Source organism: Anas acuta, chromosome 3, assembly GCF_963932015.1.
Source record: "Anas acuta chromosome 3, bAnaAcu1.1, whole genome shotgun sequence".
Classification (NCBI taxonomy): domain Eukaryota; kingdom Metazoa; phylum Chordata; class Aves; order Anseriformes; family Anatidae; genus Anas; species Anas acuta.
The window spans coordinates 70,394,835-70,419,901 of NC_088981.1; the positions used below are offsets into that span (position 1 = coordinate 70,394,835).

A 25,067-nucleotide genomic window follows, 5' to 3' on the forward strand; every position below is an offset into this window, starting at 1 on the left:
TGACATTCACAAAAATAAACGGCTGCTTTATGGGGAACAAAGATGGAATCTGCTTTATCATGTCAGTAGATCCTGGTGAGTCCTCCTGCATAGGAAGGAGATAAATCTATGAAGTTATTCCTGAAAGGGTCCTTGGTGAGCAGCTCGTACAGATTGGATTATCTTTGTTAATGGAGTGTGTGGCCCAATCTTAGTAATGGTAACTTCTGAAACTCTCCTTTTTTTCCCCTCTGTGCAGAATCAGAAGTTGTATGTTCAAAATAGTGTGTTGCAAAGCATTTAATTTATTTAGCATAAAGGAACAAAAGCTTGTTTTACAAGAGGAGGATCTAATCTTGCTATATTCGTTTGTCATACGTGTTGTGGAGGTTTGCGTCTAAGTGTCCGAATAAGTGAATATTTCTGGTGTAGTTACAAAGGACAGCAGCTTACACCATGCCTTGCATTTCTCCACAGAAGATCAGTGCACAACGAGAACACATTTCTTCCTTTTGGCAGCTCTAGCATCATTTAGGTCACCTTAAAGTAACACATTGCTTTCTTTTCAGCTGCAGAAGGGCCTTTTGTTACTCCAGGCCTATCAGTAGAGAGAGGCCTGTTGGAGCCTGCAGCCTGACGTGCTTCGTCTCGCTTGCTTTGGGAGCACTGCTGCATCAAATCCCAAGCACAATGAAACGCCCAGCTTGAAATAAAGCAGATGGTAACTCCATCACAAATGATTTTTCTCTGTTTTTAATTTGGAGGGGATATCTTTTCAAACATAGCAACTGATTTCCAAAGACTTCAGGTAGGTGCTTGTTTGAGAGAGGAGTAACAACTGCTTTTGAGGCGAATAACAGCGCCCAGGTTTTCCAGTTGGAACAGCTGCTGGGTGACTCATCTTCAGAGGTGGATTTACTTTTTGCAAATCTTGCAATGCACCAGCTTAATTTGTAGTCTGAGCAAGACTGGAATTTTTCTTGCTGAATTTTCACGTCAAAAAATGTGGTGTGAAACTGGTCAACTGAGAGCTAACCACGATCTTAACGACAGATATGTTTTATGGATGTAATTGCTACTGAAAATTGCTGATAAAAATGATCATCTGTAGTTACTAACGTGTGTAGGTGGTTTTCATTTCTGGTCAGTCCCAAGCCTTCCCCACACTGCTCTGCTCATCCCATCAGTTTCAGAGATGGGGTTTCTGGAGGAGGCTGGAGCAGGGCAGGACCTGGACCTGGAGGTGGAAGCAAGACGAACTGAAACCAGGGCAGCAAAATGAAATGGTGTGGGACTGGAAAAGGGGGAAACTTGAGATGCTGTAGGGAATTTGGACGGGGGATTGTGGGTTACTGAGTGGTCCAGAAGTTGTAATCGGTGGGCCCACATACGTGCGTCAGCGCTGAGGGTGATGCTACTCATCAACACCCATTGCTTCCAGCTGAATCCTACCCAAATTTACCATGGGTATTAAGGTGATTATGTTGTGTCACAAGGGCTTTGAGGTCCTCCTCATGTTCTTGTTCTGGTTGTCTTCCCTGACAGCCAGGAATTTCTTCCAATTATGTTTATTTAAAAGGATAATGCCCTGTTCAGGCAGAGCAGTTTCACGTACTGTGTAGGGGTCTGTAGTAGCGAGTGCTTGACAGGAGTCCTGTACTTGTGGCTGGCAAACACAGACTTGCCCAGTGAAATTCATGTTCTTTCAATGTATAATTACTTATGAAATGCTGTTATGTTTTAAATTAAAAGTCAATTGACACTGGCTCATAAAATCAAGTAAGATCCTTGTAGTTTCTAGGTACTTCCAGGGGAGTCCTCCAGGCATGGGATGCGACTGTGCTGCTGTTTCATGACAGACAGTATTTGAAAATGTCAAGAAAATACCAAAATATCCTATAGGATTCAAAAATTTCAGGAAAAATGTCCATCAAAATGCCCTATGGATGTGTTTGCCATTAACAGTATGGTTTAGAGAGAAGTGGAAATAGGTTAACAAAGTTTATTTACGCAGGAGTTTTTGTTTGTATTTTTTGAAGTCTCTGTTAAAAAGGAAACCTGCTTTTAATATCTAAGAGTAATCTATACATAAAAACAGATTAGCTTTTCAGCTTCTTGATCTAGACAAAATCAGAATAAATCATTGTACTTGTATTGATTGGTGCAACATAAATCAGAGCTAAAAATATTCCCCTCTCTCTTTCTTTCTCTCTTTTTTTCGTACAGAAAAGATGAAAAGGAGTATGCACTGAAGCAAATTGAAGGTACAGGGATATCCATGTCGGCCTGTAGAGAGATTGCAGTAAGTGTGCATAAATGAAAGTATTTTTACTGACATTATTATTCAACAGATATTTTCTTTTCTCTACACCAGATAACAGAAAGGTTACGTAAATGTTTTCCTTGAAGTATGCAAGCATGAAAGTTATTCAAACATGCGCTTTTCATAATATGCTTTGTAAATATTACAATTTTTTTTTCTTGAGTGTGGAAAGAGGTGTTCTTGCTAGGTTAATGGTAATGCCTCTTTCTGGTATTGTTGTGTTTTATATGCTTTTATGTGTTGAGAGGGAAATAAATGAGAGTCTTTTAATGAAGATTTATTTTAAAACTGGATGTTTTTAAAATAACTTGAAGGAAAAAGGTTCTGAAAGATTACAACTGCCATTACCAGTCAGCTTGCTAACAGTGTATTTTATTTCAGACTTAGTCGTGTAGCTTACTTGTGTTTGGTGCCTGATGACAATTTGTTCCCCTCATTCTTCATGTGCTTTACTAAGTACAGAGAACTTTCATAGCAAAATAAAAAACAGCTTTAATTGTACTTTTATTGCGTGTATCTTAAGAGGAAAAAATGGATTCACTTTTGCGCACAGTAGCGTCCATGCGTGTGTGTGTGTATATATTTAAGTCCTTCCGAGGTGGTAAGAATCAGGTATTCTTACATGAAGAGAGAATTTAAATCTTATTTAAAGCTTTAAATGCTTATTCTATAACTATAACAAAGTATAAAACTTTAATTCTTGTCAAAGTGCTGAGTCACTTAGTAAAATTTTGCAATGCAAGAATTCCTTGCATTGCAAAAGAAGTGCATTTTCTTGATTAAATATTTACCTTGTTTGAATGGTGTCAGTGTGCTGAGGGCTGTTGAAATGTAACACAGGATTTGTGCCCAAAGCCTTTTATGATCTAGTAGTGTTGCACTCGTGATGGTCATGAACTGAACAGAACACTGTGTTGTGTTCAGTGTAGTGCTGTATCAAGAGACTTGGCAGATAATAGTGCTATCTTTTCAAAGTGCTTGTCACTAGAGGGTCAAGGTCACTCCTAGATTTGAGAGGTGGCTCCGTTGCTGTCTGTTAATTTACACAGAGTCTATTCAGTCACCTTTATGGTAATATTTCTCCCTTTGGAGGGAACAAGAAGTCCTTTAACATTAAGACTAGATCATATTATTTTTATTTTAAAGTCTGTTTTGACAGCAGTGGAGTGTTTCTCAGTTTCTTTGTCTCCGTAGTGGTATAATTTAAAACAGACAAAAAACTAAAACTAAATCACAGAATGGTTTGGGTTGGAAAGGACCGTAAAGATCAACTAATTCCAACCTCCTGCCATGGGCAGGGACACCTCCCACTAGGCAGGTTGCTCAAAGCCTGATCCAGCCTGGTCTCAAGACAAGAATCAATGTGTGGAATACAGCATTTCATTCTTGATTATTTATTTTTTAAAATTGGTTGAGCTTTGTACAAAAAGCTCAATAAAACATGGGAAATACCATAAATTGTTTAAATCCTCTGAATAGTGCCTCCTTTAATTTTTCTGCAGATTCCGTTTTACTCTTCTCCAAACTTCAGAGTAAAACTATAACTTGAGATAATGTAGCAAATCACTGCTTGCCTCAGTGAATTTTCAGGCTAGTCAAATATTGGAAATATGTAAAGGGTAAAGGTGAAATAGTTGAAAAAGAACCACAATCTGATTTATTTTCCTTACAAAAGCAAGCAGGATCAAGTGTATTTTCCACAAAGAGAAGCAAACTTATAATTAATGCATTAATAGTTAATCTCGTGTTTAAAAGCATAAGCAGGTAACAAAACAGGTAGTGTTTACTGATTAAATAACGATTATAAGCCAGAAAGAGGCCACGTTTAAAATACTGTGGGTAGTTCTTTTGATGTCTAACTTAACAAGCGTCCCCAATTGTCACATGGAAGAAACATCCATGTACTTGGTTCTTGTGTGTGCTCAGAATATTTCAGTAGTCCTACAACCTGTGGACATAGCCAATGTGCTTGAGAAATAAATTGCCAAACTGAAAGGCAGAGTTGTGGTCCAAGACTGGTTTGTGTGTAGTCTTGCCTACACACTCACAGAAAGATCTACTGGATATCTTTCCCTAAGATAAAAGGCAGGCTACTCATCTCTTCTGGCATTACAGATCGAATTGGGCTGGCTTTGCTTAGCTCTTTGGAAAACATAAAGCCTCTTTGCCGTTATTACGATGGGTTTTTCACGGAAGAAGGCGTATGTCAGTGATAACATCAGACAGGCAGTGGTTCCCAGGGCGAGTGATGATTGCTTTCTTTCGACTGTGGGGTGATACCTGCCGAAGCAGGAATCCGTATTGCAGCCAATTCTGTTGTGCCAGAATGTGCAAATGGTAGAGGACAGTCCTATATGGTAAAGAATTGTATCTTAAACAACACACACACACAAACAAAGAAAAAAAAGCAAATTTATTCTCTGTAACTAGAGTCTGCTCTGAAAATAACTGAAATGCCAACTATTTGTGTGTTCTTGTCAGACAGTTTATTGCTGGGCTTAAGCATGAATATTTTTGAAAAGTAAAACTGGAAAATATAAATGAGAGTTAGTGGCTGAGTCACTCAGAATTTGTGGTTTTCTGCTGCTTTTCACATGAGGGATTGCAGAAACCAAAGGCTGAATGTAGCAGAGGATTCTCAGTGCTCAGAGAATCTCAGAAAGATTCCAGTCTTGAACAACAGGGAGCTGCAGTATGGCTGTTACTGGCTTATTTAGGTGAGGTGCTGGAGTTTAGGATCCTAGGAGAAGTGAGCACAGCAAGAAGCAGGTTCACAGCCTTCGTTAGTGACCTGGATACTGGGACAGAGCGCACCCTCAACAGGTTTGTAGGTGATGCAAAATGGAGGAGCGGCAGGTACGCCAGAGCCTTGTGCTGCTCAGGGGCGTCAGGTGCTTTTCCGTGGAGCCCGGTAACAAGACAAAAGGCAACAGGCACAGATTAAAGCACATGAAATTCCATGTGAACACTTAATGACAACCAGAAAATGCTTAACTTTGTTATTGCAAGGGTGACTGAGCATTGGTACATGTTGCCCAGAGAGGTTGTGGGGTCTTCACCTGTAGAGATCCTCAAAACTTGACTGGACACACCTTGGGCAATCTGCTCTGCCTGACCTTGCTTGAGCTGGGGGGTTTGACAAGATCTTAAGAGGTCCGTGCCAACCTGAAACATTATCTGATTCTGTAAAACAATTTTCTAGTATTTCTCTCCATTTATTGGAAATAGAGCCACACCTTTAAGATGTATTTCTAATAAGCAGATAAATATTTTGTACTAACGAAACAGAATAATTATACGCTACTTTGCAGTAAAATATAATGAAGAAATATTTGATAAGTTCCAATAAAAGACACGGATCCCTTTGGTCTCCTGATCCTATCCTGAGTTGCTGTTTCTGCCTGGTCAGTGAAATCAGGTATCTTATGCAAAGTTCCTGGAAACCTTTCTGAAGGTCTGAACTCTATTCCCCATTTTTTTATTCTGATCCATTTTTCACCAAAACACACATTTATCTAACATTTATAGCAGTTCCCTGGTATGAATTAAGCATATTTTCAAAGAAGTCGATGAGAAAGCAGAAGTAAGTTCAGTTCAGAGCTTCATTGGATTTTTCTGTTTCAGCACTTTGTTTTTTATAGCTCAGTAGCCTTTTTTTGTGGGCAGGGGGGATGAGGCTATTCCATATGGCTGAAACGGGAGAAGCAGAGCCACGAAACAGCAGCATTTTTCTCCTGGCCTTGCTTATGAGCTCTCTGAAATTGTTGCAGTTGTGCCCCATGCGAATTTGGGGTCTGGGATGCGTAACCCACTCCTGTGTGTGCTGGTTGTTAGCGAGGCTGCTCCTTCTGGGAGACCTTGACGTGGTGCCAGCGCGCTGTGGGACGCTGGTGGGAGCATTAGCTGCCCTTTGTCTTCAGGCTTGCATTTATGGGTACAGGCTAAAATAATTCAGGCCGACGTTAAATGAGTTACTGAAAGCTCATTCAAACAATTTAGCCTGCACAAATTATTCTCAGGCCTTTTGCCTCTTGATGCAAAGTATATTACAAAGTGCTAGAGGGTACAAATATTTTGGGCTCCTCGGTTTCCGAGGGTGGGCAAGGTTTCAGAAGCCTGGCTGGTTAAATGATGGTTTTCTAATCTTTATGTGTTCAAATCTCTTGAGTGAGGCTCAGTCCCCTCGATATTTGCATTCTTCTTTTCCTTCTCTTCTCCTTTTCCTTCCTTTTCCTGGCAGCACAGTGCGCAGTGCTCAAGGTTGTGCCTTGCTGAGAGCCTCGTGGGCTGGCAATCACACGGTCAAATGAGCTAAGCATGAGGCTACTTAATTTGAGCCCCCGGATCGTGCTGGCCTAATAACCTTTTGACCTGTCTGCATCTCTTAGGGATGTAGAGGAGGTCAGCTGGACAGGACTAATGATAACATTTTGGTATCAATAAATCACTCTGAAGATGTGGAGCACCACTGACGCCTTGCAAGTACAGTTACGTCGAATTTCATAATTGACACTCCTTTGATTTGGTTATATGACCCTTTCCTTGACTTTAAATATCACAGCAGCTTGCAGTATTTACTGTTACGTAGACAAATAGGCTTTTAACCTTGGCCCTTGCCTTCATTTAAGACAATTGTAGGTAAAACAAGGTGTCCAAAAAAAAAAAAAAAAAGTGCCTCTGTCAGTACATTTGCTGTAGGAGATTCCTTTTGAATGTCAGAACTTTTTTCCCTTCGCCAAGATAATATGAACATGTAAAATATTTGGCAGTATAAAATCTCACTATAAATTCTCTACTTCCTAATTAGAGAAGATTGTTACATTTCTGTTGGTGGAAATTTTGAAACTCTGCTCCCTCTTTCAATAGCTGGAGGTAGTGAAATAAGTGTAAGGCGTGTGCTGTTTTCTTTTTTTTATTTATTTAAAGGATTTTTTATTAGAAAATTAGGGCATGTGTTGGCTAGAGGTATCTGCCTATCATGATTTTATAGGTATGAATCAGCTGGAAGGGAGGTTTTGGTTCAGCTACATGACAACTCATGTTTTGCATGCCATAGGATGAATAAGAGCTCTCTGAATTACATGCCCTAATCTTGTATAATCTGTGTAATTTAAATGCTTTTTGTGTAAGGGAGTTCCTGCTTTGGTTATTCTTCTAAAAGGTTCTGTGGACATTTTGTGTCCTCCTCTATTTTATCTGAAAGAAAAATTGACTTCATAAAATAGAAAAAACACACAGGTAATAAATCTGCTGAATAAAAAGAGATTTTTATTTTAATCAATTAAGTTGACTTTTATCAGCACATAAAAGCACTGTAACGTTTAGGAAAGTAGGTTTCACAGGCTTGGAGTATCATATTTTGTCATTTATGACAAAAGTAGAGTGTCATCTTAAGAAGCCGGTCAGCTCCACTATCTAACTACAACCACCTCCTTCAGCAGTGAACAAAAAGGGCGTGCGGAGGGGAAAGAAAGGGAAGCATTGCTTTCAGCACCCAGTTGCTTTCCAACTACCGTATATGAAACTTTTCAGGCAAGTTCTTTGCATTTTCTTGAAATCTCTGTGCTCAGAGCAGGGAAGCACCATCAACAAAACAGTGGCAACCTTCTTAAGAAGAAAGCTTTTCCCTTCTCTATGAATTTGATACTTGACATCATTTAGGGTATAATCCAAATTCCCAATGAAGTTGAGTTGGGGAATTTGATGTTTAATGCTGTTGCATCTTGGTTGTTTTCACTTTATTGACTTGGCATCCCAAGTACTTTCTGAAGCACCCAAACTGGCGGTGACTTCGACAGAAATGAACAAAAAGAGCACCTCCAAGCCTCTTTAAGTTAAGCTGTATGCAGCAACACACTGAAAGGAAACAGCTGCCTTATCACTCAGATAAAGAAGAAAAGAGTCACAGATAACATAGGAAAAAAAAATCTAAATACTTACTTACCAAACTTAAATATTCCTTGCAAGATTGTGTGTACAAAAACATATCTGTATATGTTTTAATGCTTCAGATGGTACATTTTAAAAATCTTGCTTTCTGAATTTGTCCTACACCTTTGTTTTCACTTCTGTGTGTTTTTCATTACCTATTGTCCTTTTGTTGTTCCATGTATGATTTCTCTGGCGTCAAGCAAAATTAGTTTATATATGTTCTCAGTTAATTCTGTGGGGCTTTGTAAAGTTGTTTGCATGATATCTTGACTTCTGTAACTACCAGTCTTTAACTTAACACGTGTGGTTGTTTTTGATGCCTCAGACTGGAAGGTGAGTGCACAGGTTTTCAGGTGATGGATTCTTTTTAAGGCAGGACTCTTCTGTATTCAGTTACTCTGCCTGCTTCTTGCAGCAACAGGCACACGTTTTCTTGTTCAGCCTTTCACAGCTAATGTAGTAGCAGACGCTCTTCTTGTTGCCCTCGATGTTCCTTGTGAGTGTCAGCTGTGAGCTTTGACTTTCCTGGTGTGATCCCTACATGCATGGGTGATGCTTGGAAATTATTCCTACGTAGCCTCTCCCTGTTTTCAGCCCTGTCCCTATACTGCGCATTGCTACTCTGACAATCAGGTTAGGGAAGCCAGACTTCTGGTATTTGTATTTTTGGATAGACCTGCCAGTTTTCCAGGGCTCCTTTGCTCTTCAGAGCCTGCCTCCCATGGCCACCTGCCAGTTCCCTGAACAAGCTGAAGTCTGTTCTCGTAAAGCCAAGATTTGTACTCTGCTGCTGGACTCCTTTACTCGGGATCTTCAGTTGTACTACTTGATGGCTGCTACACACCAGGCTACTCTTGGTTGTTGCATCTCCAGCCAGTTCTTCATTTTTTTGAAGAGTTGTGTGCCAGCCTTCTCGGTCAATTCACTAATTATATCAAGAAGTTGTCCCTGATGTCCTCCAGAAAACACCTGGATTACTTGCTCCCGGTTGTGTTGCCCTTCCTGCTTGCTCCCCAGACGGCGCACATCAGCGTGTTCACTTGGGATAGGCTTCTGGGTGCTCTGATGTATTGGTCCTGAGGGGTGCCATCCTTTCGTTGTGCACATTCTGCTTTCTATCCCTGTTTGTGGCTTCTTGTCCCGCACTGTAAAATAAGAAAGACTTTGTGCTGTGAATAAGGTACTAATCTATAGAGTACTGAATGTTAGAGCCCTGGAGCACTTTTCTTTTTTCTTTTAAAGGGTAATAGTCTTGATTTTTACATTCTTTACATTTGATTTTATCATCGTTAAAATTTGTGATTGTGTTATCAAGTCTACAACTGTTTTGCTAGTTAACTTGGCTAGAGATGAAACGTTTTTATTAAAATAATATGTAATAATAACAGTTCTTAAAATCAGTGTTCCTGTATTTCCACACACGGGATAGAGAGGCTCATCATTTTTGTTCTCTGTGCCCATGGAGTCTGCGAGGCAGAAATAAAATGGTATTGGCAGTTCCTTAGCTGGATAAACTAATACAGAACAGAGATGGCTGGACTGAGAATAGAACATCAATGAGGAAATCTTTAGGTCTTGATCAAACGTTAATGAAAAGGTAACTTTTTTCAGTAGTTCACTTTGCGTATGGTTAAATAAGTGGAGTTTGGGATCTACGTTTGTGTTTACTCTACAGGTTTTGTATCTTAAGCTGTAGCCAGCCTTGTTATTGAAGGCAAGATGTCTTGGTACCTTGCACTGAAACTTTATTAACCTCCTTGAATTCATTACGTTCCAAGTTTCAGTATGGTGTTTATTTTCATGGGAACCTCTGGGTCTGTTTCTGTAAGTTGAAAACCAGCTGTGTTTAAATACAGCTTCCATTAAATCTTCCTGTGACTTTCCTCGTCTTCGCAAGGCTTTGATGCATTATTATATGGGGATTTTGAGGCACAGGGGTGCTCTTCAAAGTCTGTGTGCAAACCAGTTAACAGTACCTCAGTCACTGAATGAATATCCAAATTGCTTGGATATCTTGAATCCTGTTATTATGGTGTAGCATTTGGTAAGTTTGAAAAATAAAAAACCATGAGCATCACAGATTTGTTCTCTGCTGCATTTTGCCATCTGACCAGCTAAATGCTCCTGCCTTGTAGAAATAACATCATGCTCACCCTTCCTACCCTCGTTAGCAGCATCAGGATGTTGCCTTATACCTGCTCTTTGCCTGTATATTGTGTGTGCACTAAATTGTGGCTGTGCATTGATGGTCAGTGGCTTGACATTGAGCTTTTTTCTATGCATTCATCTGAGGATATTAAAATTAGGGTAGTCTTGACAGGCCGCACCATTAGACAAAAGTTGTTTTTTGAGTATGTGAGCAGCATATTAAAGGAAGTTATTGGTAAAATAATTTTGATTGCAGACAAATTATGAAATATGACACATGCTGCCAGTTCTTGAAGTCATTTGAGGAAGCCTTTTCTTTCTCTACTAACAAGCTTTTCCCATCTCTTGGCCCCTGCAGAGCTTTTCTCAACTCTCATTGTCTTTCTGTATTTTTACTTATTAAATTACTCTTAGATTCTTTTTTATCTCAGTTGCCTTTTGTGATATTTTCCCTGATTTCTTCGCCCTTTATCTCCAAATGCCTTTAATATTTGCAAGCAATACAGTGGTTTCCTGTCCACTAGCTCTGTCTTGGATCCGTTTTGATTTGACTTCTCTAAGCTTCTACTCTAATGAAACTGTTCTTGCTACTGTGATTAATGACCTTTCTCTGACCAAACTCCAAGGTTTGTTCTCTATCCTTGTTTGCCTTAGCATCTTTGTGTTTCAGAGCAGTAATTGTTCCTTCTTTTTTGACACGTGATTTTTGTCATGGGTTAGGGATTCTGTTTTTGCCTGGGCTTTATCTAGGGTTTCTATTTATTTATTTATTTATTTATTTAAGGTGGAGGGATCACTGCAGCTTTACTTTCAGTCTATAACCATTTATTATACTTGTGGCTTTTATTTTATATTATAAAATAAATTATATATTATAATTATAATTATAATATATATATATTATATATATAATAATAATTATTATATATAATATATATATATATATATATATATATATATATATATATATAATATAATTATAAAATAAATTATATTATATTTTACCAGTAGCAAACTGTCTTTGGTACTGTTCCACATCTGAAATTCTCCAAACTTGCTCAAAGTCTTTCAGCCTAAATAAGGAATTCTTCTGTGATTTTAAGTTTTAATGGTTTTCAGTTATCTCCATTGTTCAGATTTTCAGTCTGAGGCCAGCAGGATTATTTCATTTCTCCTTCTTCTGGGCATCTCAAATCTGGACCATTTTCTAGCTCTTGCTTTGTTGGTTTGGCGCTGTTTTTTTTTTGTGCTTGCAGAAATCCTTTTTACATGTATTTCGGTGCATATAGAACTGAAAAAAGAATCCCACTTGTCTTATTTTCAGTGCTACCTTTCTTATATAAAACGGTGCTGCATAAGGTGCTGCCACAGAAGTCTTCCTTTAAACCATTCCCGTTCTCTTTTACAAGTGCCTGGAAGACCCCTCTAAAAATGCAAAAATGTGCAAAACAACTGAAAGCCAGTCTTACCTTCTATGGTTAAACTTCATATTCCTGGTTACTCTAGTGAATGTTCAAAATGTCATCTCCTCACTTATCAAATGTTCAAGTAATTGCGTCTGTGCTGTTCTGTGTGCTGCTGGAAATCCGTGGAAATACAACTTCTAAGAGCTCTCCCCAAAAGTATCAGTCACGTTGGCATTAGTAGAGTCCTAAAGTGCTAAATTTAAATTCTCTTGTGTGGTCTGTGGTGAACTGCTTGTTTATATTTTGGGTTAATAGTGTTTCCTCGTTTTCTTACTTGGCATTTTCTGTTGCTATTGCCTTGTATTGTCTGACTCACTCGAAGCCTTAAACACGTACCCAGGGCCTGATCACTATTGTGTGTGCAAAACCAACCCTAAAAACTATAGGGGTTCTCCTACAGAAGTTTCCATCCCAACCAGGGACAACGACAGCACATGCATTTGAGGATAATGGTGTTCCTCCTCTTCTTTCAGCCAAGAAGGGAAGAAGGTAAAGGAGGGAAAGTAGCTTAGGGCATTGCCAGGAGGAGGATGAAATGGTATGAATTTAGAGATGGTGGGTTGGTTGTGTCTTTGCCTTTATGAGTGCTTAGTTCTTAGGTTTCACACATCAAATGAGCTTCTGTGTTCATTGGTTCTCCATCACGTGCACATAGGGGGAAAAAAATCTCTCCAACTAACTAAAACGTGAGGGAATCTGTTGTCTGGTGCACATCGTTGTTCATCTTGCATCAGTATTTATGAAGTTGTGGTGAGTTTGCTCAGGCAACAGAAGGCATCCCCCAAAGTTTAACCTGTTGCTACCCTCCTTAATTTTAACTGGGGGGCACTGTGAGCATCCACCCCTATGGGATGGATTAACTCCAGTAATCCACGGCCACGGTGGCGAAGATGTTTCTGGACAACATTGAAGGAGACAGAGCCGAAATGTCAAGATTTGGTAGGACATGCTAAAAAAAATGTGAAGACGTTTGGTTATGCGATAAGGGAGCGGTGGGGAGAAGGAGTAAGAAGTGAGACTTGGGTCGGGGTTACCCTTTTGCAGCATGCGATGCTCCCAAGGCTTCTGTTGTCTAGGTAACAGGGTCTGTGCCTCATTTCTTAGGAAAGACGAACAGATGTTCCTACAAGAAGCAGCCAATTATCACCAGGGAGAATACGGGCACTATTTAGACTAATTGCTCTGTTGCTGCGTACGGTCCGATTCAGAGGCTATGAATAGTAAAGAAAATGTAAAGGAAGGGATCTTCCTTGCGTGCCGTGTTCTGAATGAGGTATTTGAAAAATGTATGCCATTTATAAAATAGCACTCATCAGTGTTCTTTTTCACATTTCCATTTATAATTGTATTTTCTTCAGTATCATGCAGTCTTTTATTTAGTCTTTATAATGTCTCCTTCACGATTTTTGAGTCCTTTTGCTCTATCAAGCCAGTGTAATATCATGTTAATTGACCTTCGTTATTTAAAATTCCTAAAAATCTGAGGCCAGCGGGGTAAAAGGACATTTGGAATGGGGACTTGAGGGCCTTTTCTGAATTAGGTAAATCTCTTCGGAGATTTTGGCGTTCAGTGGCAAAATTCAGGTATGGCTACTCTGATAGGGGCTGCGCCATCCAAAGCTGGAGCAACAGAGGCATGTAGAGCCAAACAGAGGTGTGTGCGTGAAACCCTACTAGGTGGGGACATAGCATGTGTTTGGTGGGAAAAGCAGGTGATGACAGTGGTAAAAAAAGACAAGGAGAGACCTGCAAGGGAAAGGGGCGGCGTGGAACAAGGAGCACCAGAGCACCCTCACTGCAGCTCTCCTCAGCGATACATTGTGCTCAGGTAAGCTCACGTACAAATGGCACTATTTAATATGCTTGTGAATATAGGTTTGTGTTCCTGGGTAATTACTGCAGCCTTTCCAGCCCAGGTTAGTGAACTCCGCTCTTGTCTTTATGTAAGCTCCTCAAAAGCTGTTACAAAATTTGTTCTTCCACCTTAGGAATGAAGTCTGATGCTGGGCGTTACGGAAGAACAGGGCGGTGGGGCTGGATTCTCAGGGCATGGTTTCGGGTCCTCAGCAAAGCTGAACCATACCATTATGCATTTTTAACAAAACATCTGGCCCCTTGCCTGAACTTTTCCATGCTTCTTGCCAAATGTACAAGGTCCCTTCTATGTTTTTAGGAAGGGCATTGCAAAAACATGTTTTCTGTCTTGGCAGTAATAGGATAAAGGAAGAATCCTTGACCTGCTCTCTTTTTATACGGCTCTGATAAAGGACGTGAGGTTTTGATTTTTATCTCACTGTGCAAAATGTCATAATGAGTGGAAACAAAATGCATGTTGCACTTCTTGGATCATTTGGCCAAGTTGTCCCATTGTGTAGTAGTGACATGTTGATTGGGACAAAATGTCTTAATACGTTCAGTTATTTCAATAACCATTGTAAAACATTTGCGGTCGGAGTAGGGAGAAATATGACTTGTAGGGTTTTCTAATCCTCTTTCCAGGCTACTTGTATGTAACTTCTGCTCTTCTTTGCTTATTATCCTTCCCCTGATTCTGGTTCCTGGTTCTCTTTCTGTGAACTCTTCTGTGTTCATCCTCTATAATTTGATACAGATGATGCATCTGGTTTCTTAGCCGTGACTATTTGCTTGTGTTTGCCTCTTCAGTCAGGGGAAACACTACTTAAACACTCACACTTACTAGCAGAGCTGCTCTTTTGTCGTCCTGGTCAAACGTTTTTGTCCCTCACATTGCTGGTCTAAAACCTTGTATAATGGCTGGGAACACGGTGTATCCTTCATACCCTGGTGCTTAGACTTCCTTATGGTTTCTGGTGTGTAAGTATTCATGACTTCTCCTATCCTTTCGCTCCACTTTGCTTTTCTTCTGTTGATGCACTTTCTGATTCTCCTCATGCTTCCCTATTCTGTCACAGGGTCTGCCAGCAGCAAGATTTGCTACTTTGGCTGCTCCATTTCTATGCCAGGGTGCTTCTAATGAAATTTTACAATCCGTTTCTGCAGATTTGGCACCTGCTTTCACGAGTGTTTTTTATTTCTGCAGTTTAATTGTATTACATATATTCAGTCCCAGACTCTTCTTATCACCCTTGACACATTCTTTGAGCCGCCTGCTTTTTCAGTCTTCCCTTTCTGTATGAATCTGACTGATTTCATTTCTGAAGGTCAAGTTCTAAGGAAAAAAGAGAATTTGACAGTTACTGTATATTTTTCCACTGTGTCCTGGAAATAGAGGCTTCTTCCTTATACATCCATTTATTTTCTGCAGTGCCTCCCTTTTCTTATACCCCATTTTCTGTTCTTCTTTCTGCCCTTCTGCTCTCAATACAGACGTTAGCATCCTGGCTGAAGGAGCCCTCCTTTGACAGTAGCTAAGGTGTAAAAGAAGAAAGGAGGAGGGCATGTTTGCCAGAGGATTGGTGGGGCTTTGGACTCTGCACCAAGGTTAGGAGGGGGATTTGCTGTATTGGATGCTTTTCTGTGTGTCCATACCCCCTTGACATTGCCTATCTTTGCTGTTTCCATTGGTCTTTTTGCCTCAGTGTTTTTTTCCTATCTAGTTAATTCTTTTTCAGCCCAGTTCAGTCTCTTTTCTAGTTGGTGCCCTTCTCCAAGGCCTTGCATTTCTTCACTGCTGGTTCCAGCTCTGCCATTCCTCCTGTCCCTGGTGGCTGCGTCTCCCTCCTGCTGCTTGTCTTTCCTCCTCCTTGGGGTGGTTCTCCTCGCCTGCTCCTGCTACACCTTCTTCCTGCCTCTCCTGTTCCTGATGTGACCATCGCCCTTGCTCCAGAAGAAGGCAGAACCGCTCCTCAGCTGTGTTTCTCTGCTAACCTATGTAGAAGTGCAAAACTACATAGTTTGTGGGATAAAAATGCTTGCATGTATCAGCATTGATTTTTCATGTAGTGGAAATGAGAGAAACCACACTATCTACGTACAGACAAGGATGGATCTGAATGATCATCACTGGTGGAGTAGGGGGAGGATTTTTATCACTATTCCTCTGCACACAGCTCCAAGTTCAGGAGCAGTCAAAAAGGCAAATTGAAGGTCACTAGAATTACTTTCAAGTGAGTTACTGAAGTCAAGACCTGAGAACAAAGCAGACTCGGTCTGCCTCATAAATCCCTGGTGCATTCAGATGTCATGTGTTCGTGTGTGTGTCACTCAGATCCCCTTCCACCTCAGAAGGATACACCAGCACAGGAGAAGGTAAAGAGAAGGGGAGCCAACAAAGCTGGTGATACAAAACCACCTCCTTATCAACAGAGACAAAGTCGTCTGGGAATCTGCAGATGGGGAAGCAAACCTTTCCTTCTGTTGGAAAATGTCTTGGAAGGAGGGAAAACCAAAGGAAAATGTAGGCCTAAAATCAAGAAACTATATGGGAAAGTGAATTAGGGAATGGTCATTCAGTGTTTATCAGAACAGAACAACTACGACAGCTGAATGAAAACCTCTCCCCAGTACAATGTGAATTTTGAAACACAGCTCTAAGGATTGTAGGGAACAGGGATAGGGCTACACTGAAGAATATATATTACTGGGGAATGTGTTGGAGGGCTAATCAAGCAAAACCAGCGAAGGACCTTGATTTAACCTGTAGTTCTCATGTCTCTGAAGTGGAGGATTGCTGGAAGCTGACTGTGCATACCATACCATGAAGGCTCGTGCTGCGGCCACGCTGCTTTACGTGTTCTTTTCCTTGGCGTTGGCCTCAGTTGCGTCAGGGACAGGACAGTAAGCAGGCTCAAAACTAATCTGGAGTCTGAGTCGAGTACAGCAGCTTTTCTTTCTTTGAGTAAGAACACGCATGCACTGCATATTTTGTCCTCAATGGTGTGCTCCTAAGTGGCTTCTGCGAACCATCAGTGTTCACTAGCACCCAGGCTGGAAAACCTCAGCCCAAACAATTCGTTTGGCCAAGCTAGAAATAGCAAAAAGGCAGGAGGGCTGCCGTAGTCTCAGGGATTTAGTAGTGGGTTATGGCATAATTGCGTAAGAAACTTTGCTAATTTCTGACAGATTCGTTTCTTTTTCTGCAGGCAGTCTGAAGTTACTTCAGAAGGAAGGTGCAGAGAAATGAACTCTGGTCATTTTGGTTGGCATTATGAAAATGCTATTTGGTACTGCTCATTGCACGCTTAATGAGATGCACCGGGCCTGTTGTAGGGCTCAAGAGTGACTTCTTCCAATTACTCATTTCTGCCTAATATCTGGGAAAGTATTTGCTCTTGGTTCTCAGGAAGAAAGTCTAACATGAGCGTTCACAGTATGTTATTTTCAGTTCCCCATTGCTTTTGGTGCCTTGGGCAAGAAGTCAGCTCAGTACCCATTTCTTTGCAGCAGAAGTTACTTTAGAGAGAGGTTATATTCAGTGCAAGATTGAATGCAGAACACCACATGCTGTCGTGGTGTGAAATCCTAGCTGGTTACTAGTTTCTTCATCTTACTACCTAATGTTTAGAAATCTCTTTCAGAAAACTGGCATTGTTTTGAGTCCTCATGGGTTGCCATAAGACCATATTTAAATACATCGCCTTTATTTTCATCTCTGCTCACTGAATTTTATGAATTGTATTTAGCCACCTTTTAAGCCTTCCCGAATTGATCAGTATTTACTGGGGAAATGCTGCTTTTGCTGCATTTACCGCCTCATCGAAGCACTTTTCATATTTAATTGGAGAATGAGGAAATTGCAGGCTTTAGATTACAAACGGATTTTTTTTTCCAGTTGCAGTCTGATCCTGAGAGTATGAGAGGAATCTGGTGGTAGGCGTTTAATGACTTGGGAGACAGCCAGTGAACATCTTGTTTTAGCTTGCTTCGCGCGTTGGTTTTATCTAACGTGTGTCTAAAAGGTTGTCGAAGATTTGGGTAAGAAGTGAAAACCTATGGGCAAAAGCGTAACAAATTTAATGGGTAATTGTGTTAATAAACTCAAAGAATGTTCTAGCCCTGTGCTTCCCGAGAGAAATACTGAGTTTCTTGTAAATGGATGTCAACAGACGAATCACTTCTATAATTCTTGAATAAAAGCTCTGAAAGAGCAATATTCTTAAACGAGTGTTATCCTGAACAGCAAGCAAGAAACCTGATTGTAAAACTATGTGCAAAATTTTTGCTATTTCAAGCAAACCCAAATTAACGAAAAGAAGTCAAGACCCCCAAAATATTCTCTCCTCAAGTCTGCAGGCATGTTCCTTGCTGTGAGCATGGTGCTAAACTGAATTTATATTTGTAGCTGTGGGCTTGTCTACTAGCTTGCTTAACGAGAGGTAAGACATTAGGCAGATCAGTTGAAGTACGTCAAACTTTAATGGATGCTGTCATTCAGAGCTAAAGGAGCTTTAACTTGATTCATGTAGGGAACACAGTTTTAATGTGCTTAATATTATTTGAATTCATAGCTCTGATTTGATTTAATTTTCCATTTAATGATGATTCAAACTATAAATGATATATCTAAACTTCTGCCTCCAAATCTGGAGTATATATGAAGAATAACTATCAGTTCTTTGCATTTTTTCCCTCCTTTTTCCTTTTTTTTTTTCCTTCTCTATCTGCAATAATTTAATATTTTTTTATTTAACCCTGAAGAACAAAAGTATGTGAAATTTATGCTATGTAGTACTATCAATGAAGACTTAGTTAAGTATCCAAGATTTTATTCTTTCTTCTTGAAAAATCTGCTATTTCTATGGTTAAATATCATGGAAGTAGAACCTAGAAGTGTACCCTACCTGGAGATTGCTGTTGTGTTGCTGGGTCACCCATCAGTCTTTGATCCAGATGGGGCACCAACACCTGATTTCATTTCTTTTTAGTTTCTTAGAGCATGAATCATGGGCTTTATGCTGGCTTTATGCAAGACAGCAGATACTGACCTAGCGTGCAACCAGTGGATACAAAATTAAGCCATCACAATTTTCAGATAGTTCTGAATTGTAGGTGAGTGTTGAATTAATAGTTTGTATTATGAGACTGCCTTTTTCATGTAGTATTGGAAAATTATTGTTGGCCCGTTTCCCAATCATACCACCTAATTTACATTCCCGTGTGTTTTTGTATCTGATAAATGTTTCCAGTGACATTACTCCCGGGTAGGGTGTTCTTTGACCTGGAGTAATCCACTTGTCCTTTACAAAGCAGGGGCAGAGCTAAATTCTGGAGATGGTTTCATGGCATTCATCATGCCCAGTTGAGGAGGTGTGTCCCTTTGCTACCCGGTTTAAGTTACATTGTGTGTGCAATGTTTCCTGGCCTTCCCAGGGCTGGGCTACCTTCCTTCAAGCTGCAGGGAGTCACCTCCCTTTTCTGGGAAATACTGTCATGAAGTCTTTGCACTTGAGCCCAGTCCTTCCAGCTACTGTGTCCTTTCACTCAGCAGAGCAGTGAAGGAGAGAAGAAAAAAGAACCCAGGTTTCCCCTTCGTGGGAGCGCCTTAGAAAACCTTAGAAAAATTGAAAATTGGTCATAATTGGTATCTAATCTTGTTCATTGACCTTCTACAGGTGTGTTGGAAAACATCAGTTGCTGGCCCTGGTAATTAGTGAGATACAGTGCAAGAGCAGAGGTCGTCAGGAATCCTAAAAGTGCAGAAACATTAGGATAAGCACTGTAAGTGTAGGCTAGTTGCAGTTTAAAAACCCAGGCTGAATGTTTAGGTTTCTGGAATTATGTACCTCTGAATTTTAAAGGTGTGTTAGCAAAGTGTTTTTTTGTTTTTCCCCCCCCCATTACAAAGACTGATCTTAGATGGCTTTAGGTTTAAGTATCTTTGTTACGTTGATGGGAAAGTCCTTTCTCTTTTCAGTAACAGGAGCATTTCTTCTAATCAACTGAAAAGCAAATCCAAAAATCTGAAAATATCTGAAAATCTTCAGGAATGACAAATAAGCCATATTGCTTTTCACCAGTTTACTTTCTCTAAATGTCTTCAGTTCATTTGTTGGTATAATCTGAGTGGATGAATGTTATTTTATTTTGTTGTAGGCCATCTAAGGAGAAGAATCTTCTGTAGAGAAGAAAGGGAGAGCTTACATTTCTCTCTGCCTTTACATTGGAAGGAAAATGGTTGTTAACTCTGTGGCAGGCTGACCGAGTTTGACTACAAAGCCAGTCCTGTAAGAGAAGAGAGAGCATGGCATCTGATTTAAAAACAAAACAAAGATAGAAAAAAGAACCAGAGGTTCATTTAAAATGTGCCTTTCTTCTTCCCTCTGCTCCAAAAATGCAAATTTGCCCTCAGTTGATTTAACTAAGCTGGTTCTTGAAATAATGGCTTGAAATAATGTATTTCTTGAGCCTCATAAATTAATATATTTGAAACATCATAAAGGAAGCTTGATTTTTTCCAGAGGCAGATATTCAGTATTCATTTAGATGTGTTTTATTTCATAGCAAAGTCATGAAAATAAATGATACACATAATCTATGCATTGGAGCCAAGTTAACATCGTATGATCTTACTGTCAGCATTTCCTTACATAGGTGTATTAAAATGAAGGTTCCTTATTTTAGGTGTAATTTTATAATAGTTCTTCCTATTTGAAAACCCATGCCGTGTTACACCATACTGGTTACTGAGAAATGGAAAGAATAGTATTTCTTCATATGTTCTTAAAGCAAAAGGCTAAAGTTAATTAATTTTTTTTTCTGGGAACCTCAAGAATTTGAAATGCAGTTCCTCTAGTTTCTATTCATTTATATTAGTTAAAATGTAATATTTTGGAGAAGTCTTTTGCCAAGCTTTTGTTTCTGAATAATGTTATTTAGCCATGCCAGACCATTTTGAGCTCCTGAAATGAAAATATTTATTCTATAAATGCTTGCTTGATCCTTGTCATAGGAGCAGGGTGTGACAGCTTTTTTGTCTTCTTCCTGTCCTGACATTTGGTGAGTTACTGGCTAGAATTCCCTTCCAGGTCTTTCTGTATTTAGTTATTTTTTAGAATTTACTTTGTCTTTCTCTCGTGGAAGTTTGGAGTCCCAGCAGCTCAGGGGCTGTTTGATTTAGATGGATGAAAGTGTGGAAGGAAAAACCCAAAGGAAGCTAAAGCAGCCTTGGGGGGATGCTTCAAGGATCTGCTTGAGGTAAAACAGGAGAATTAGAGGAAATGAGACTGCTTAAACTCATGCTTTAGGATACTTTAGCTTGTCAGTTTTCGTGTGAAGTCTGCCTTGTAAACTGAGGCAGAACTCAGAGCAGTTCATGTACAAATGCCGGTTGTTTTTGGCATCTCAGTCTGCCTCCCCACCTGGGTTTTGTGTGCCAGTGGCTATCCAAGGGTAGGAATAAACAGACCAGCATACAGAGGATATCTCCCCTCTGAAGCAAAGCGTTCTCCTTGAGTTCCTCCGGCAGTTTTTCTCTTTTTTTCCTTTTTTTCCCCCTCTTTTTGCATATCTATTTGTATATGTTGCCCACAACTTTTTGTGAGACCTCTTAAATGTGTGCCTGCCACAGGCAGCTTACAGCTGCATGGGCTGGCAAACCAACCTCTATAGCAGTTTGGTTTCAAGTCATGACTGAGTAAAAGACTTTTTTTTTTTTCTTTTTTTACTTCAGCTGTGCAGTAGCTCTGGAAGTGGAATTTCCCCAGCTAGAAAAGGGAATCCAAACTGGAAAATCCCAAGCTTGAGAATCAATTGGGTTGCTCAACAAAGCTGGATTTTGAGGAGTTTTTTAATGTGGCACGCTGTCCCTGTTCCCTCTTTTTTTTTTTTTTTTCTTCTGGACTGATAATTCTGGGATCTGTAGCATCCTTGTTGAAGTTAACAAAGGGTGGTTTTTACATGGTTAGTAAAATTAATAGATGCTTGTTTTTGTTTTTTAATTTTGAGAGATGTCCGTATTACTTCCCCGAGGGAAAAGCTGCAGCATGAATTCAGTATGGTAACAGGCATCAGAGGGTCTCTGTGAAAAGAATAATATTAATAAGAGGGAGGAGGAAAGGCTGGAGGCTTGATTAATGGCGTCTGAACAGGCTGGAATTTTTAAAGAGCCTCTGTGGGAGTCGAATGATGATCTTTGTTCCTTTGAAAATCTGAACTTCAACTTAAAATCAATTTATCGTGGAGTCAGAATGGTTTGGGTTGAAAGGGATCTTAAGGACCATGTAATTCCCTCCCACCACCCCCTACTTCCGAGGGCAGGGACGCTTCCCACTAGATCAGGTTGCTCAAAGCCTGATCCAGCCTGTAAATTTCTGTGACCTAGGAGGCTTTGAATATATTCAACACATAAGTAGATGGCTTTAAAATTTTGCAATGTCCAAGTGTCTCTTGTGAGCCATCAGGCTTATGCTTTGGTCTTTCCTGTCATGGCTTAGATCCACATCTCTGCCAGCATAAGGGCTTGGTTCTAACCTTGGAAGCAAGTCAATGTATCGCCCATTGCATTTCCATGGATGAAACTACCAAAATTTTCCTGAACAGATGAACGAAGTAGATCAAAAGGCCAGAGTAAACTGTGGGGAAGATGTGGAAGACCTCTTAGAGGAGATGATCTGTCCTCAGAATGCCTTTCTGAAGGTGCTTATGGGTTTTCTCTTCACTGGCACAGAAATACATGTTTATGGTAAGCTTTACTGGTGCAAGTCTTGCTGTTTTCTCTGATTTTTCTTAATTTACCTTCACAGTAAGTTGAAAGTGTCTGTCTTCACCTCACTTCTGGAGGTGGTAGAAAGCATTATTTATCCAATGGTGAAAAAAATTTCTGTGAGAGTTATTTCCTTGAGGAATGTACAGTCTGATTATTAAAGCGCTGAACGCCTTCCTAATTGATCATTTTGTTTATAGTAGTAGGAGCATTACTCTTCTCCATCCTTCTCCCAGAAGTTGTTTTTAATTTTTTGGGAAAAAAAAATAAAACTTTGTATACCTCAGAGAGCAAGAGACTTCCTAGCTGCTAGTCATGCAACCATTACTTGTACACTATAGTGGTAGACAATTTGCAGGCTAAGTTCAAAGAGTTTTAAACAAATTCCTGCAGGAGCTGGCTGTTGGTACTTTTATTTTTTTATCTGCTGGAGGTGTCATCAATAAAACCAAACCCACCTTTTGTTCATCCTCTATAAAAACACAGCACTACACAGACCTTGCATCACTGAATCTAGCGGCAGACTGTTAAATCAAATTCATCAGGTAATGAATTTCCTGTGATGATCGAGCTGCGAATGAGATATGCCATTTCCTCTGCTATTGAGAAGCTGTTCCTGAGCCTTCATATTCCTGAGATGGCATCTTTCAGGGGAAATTCATCTGTTATCAGTTGTATCTGTTTGTTCTCCAACCATTGTTGCCATTCAGCATAATTACGTCTTTCGTCTTTGCTGCTCACGCCTTTGTATTTTGGTGGATATCAATCTTATTTCCTTTCAATAGTTGATTTGTTACAGTAATTGAGCAAGCTTTTTCCTTCCCTGTTGAGGGATGGACTGTATGCTCCTTTAATCACCCTTTCCCTGTATAAGGGTGAGTTAATCTCTGTGGTGTGTGTGGATGGGGAGATGTTTGGGCATAGTTAAAAACTACATACAGTATTTAAAAACTGTATCGCAGAAGACTTTTTAACTTGGATACTTATTTTTGTCTTTTAACAAGATAATAGCCCACTTTATCTTTTTTATTCTTGTGTTTGCACTCTTTCTTATGCTGTCTCCCTGGCTAGACAGTCTTCTCTGTTTGACTTTCCACACCAAGTCCAGCTCTGCCTGACCCCTGACAGCTCAGATTTCCAGCCCTCTATGCTTTTGTACCAATTCTGTTGCCAGCTGAATGTTTTCTCCAACATGGCAGGCTTTCCTATCGTGGCCCCCACCCCTCCCCTGCTATAAGAGACGCTCACATGTGAGGGAAACGCTGAATGTCCCTAGTGAGGGAACTGACTCATCAAATAGCAGAAATGACCGCCAGTTCCACATACACTGTGAAGCTGCCAGGAATCCTGCAAGCTGCTTCATGCTGCTTGGGCTATCTGAAACAAGATGCTCTGTTCCCTTAGTAATAAACTCTAGCAGTTGCAGATCCATTTTGCGTTCTTGTTGCCTTATATTAAGGTGCATCAGGTGCACTGCAATCTTTCAAGTACTATAACAGTGTATTAGTCTCTTCCTTCTGGTGTTTGACTTGAATTAATCAAATCTCCAAGCTGATTTACTGCTGCACAAGACCTAAGAAAAATGGTGTTCTGTTTCTTTAATCCGGTTTATAAGTTTAAAGTTTATACAGCAATCCATGGTGCAGAAAAGCTGTAGAGAGTGATTTACTGAGGCTCTGAAGTTGTCCTTGGGATTCTAGGAGTAACTAAAATGCACGTTTGTGAAGTGTGTTTATGGTGAAGGAATGACACATCGCCGTTTCAGAGAAAGGGTGCATGACTTCACTGGTAGATGTATTTGTCATGTGTCAGCTCATAAAGTGGGTATTGGAGGGGTGAAACTGCAAGGAGAGCCATTAGAGAGCCCCTAGGCTGCAATTTTACCTAACTGTAGTCTTCCAAATCTTTTTTTTTTTTTTTCCTTTTCTGTTTTCCTTTTCTGCCTTGTATCTCCTGTTTGGATAATGCATTTAGAAATGACTTCTGTTCCCTCATTCGAAGAACTTCGGGTTGGGTTAATTCTCAACCTGTACGAAGGCAAAAGGCAACCCCTTCCCATCAGAGCAGAAACTGAGAGCACAGGTGGCAAATCTGACACGAGGTGAGTTAGGCTGTTCTGCCCAAAATTAGGGGTAACCGAAGAACTGGATGCTACCCTGGCTTCCTTTAAAGCAACACATGCTTTCAAAGCCAGTTAGTCACAAAATAATGATTCAGTGGTTGGCGTAGCAGGTAAATGTTTTGACAAAATTCTAATTAAACATGGAAATCATTAGGGTATATAGTTGGTACAAGTAAGTTATAAATAGCTTTAAATACATCATTGGCTCCTACCTGTCAGCTGTAATGAAAATGCTGTTTCCAAAGTCTGTGATTTCATACAGCTACATCTTAGATCAATACTTGTCATTGAAACAGTCGTCTCAGATGTGCTGATTTCCATGGCTGTGCTTTTTGGTTCTGCCCAACATATCTTCCCAGTGCTTCTTGAATCATCCTCTTCCTCTTCACTCTCTAAACACCCATGAGCAATATCAGTTCGGTCCCTGTGGCCACACTCTCTTCACCTGCAGACCATCTCCAGAGGAGATGATTTTTA

The 25,067-nt window shown here is 40.1% G+C and overlaps 1 protein-coding gene across 2 annotated transcripts in view; it reads left to right on the forward strand.

The window, feature by feature from the left end:
• CDK19 (cyclin dependent kinase 19) overlaps nucleotides 1-25,067 on the forward strand; it is a 111,588-nt gene that overhangs the window by 13,102 nt on the left and 73,419 nt on the right. The window contains exon 2 of one of the 2 annotated variants that reach the window (XM_068677710.1): nucleotides 2,206-2,281. The exons of the other annotated variant lie outside the window; for it this stretch is intronic. Coding sequence (XP_068533811.1) covers nucleotides 2,206-2,281 — 76 coding nt within the window. The remainder of the gene's footprint in view (nucleotides 1-2,205; nucleotides 2,282-25,067) is intronic. 2 annotated transcript variants of the gene reach the window in all.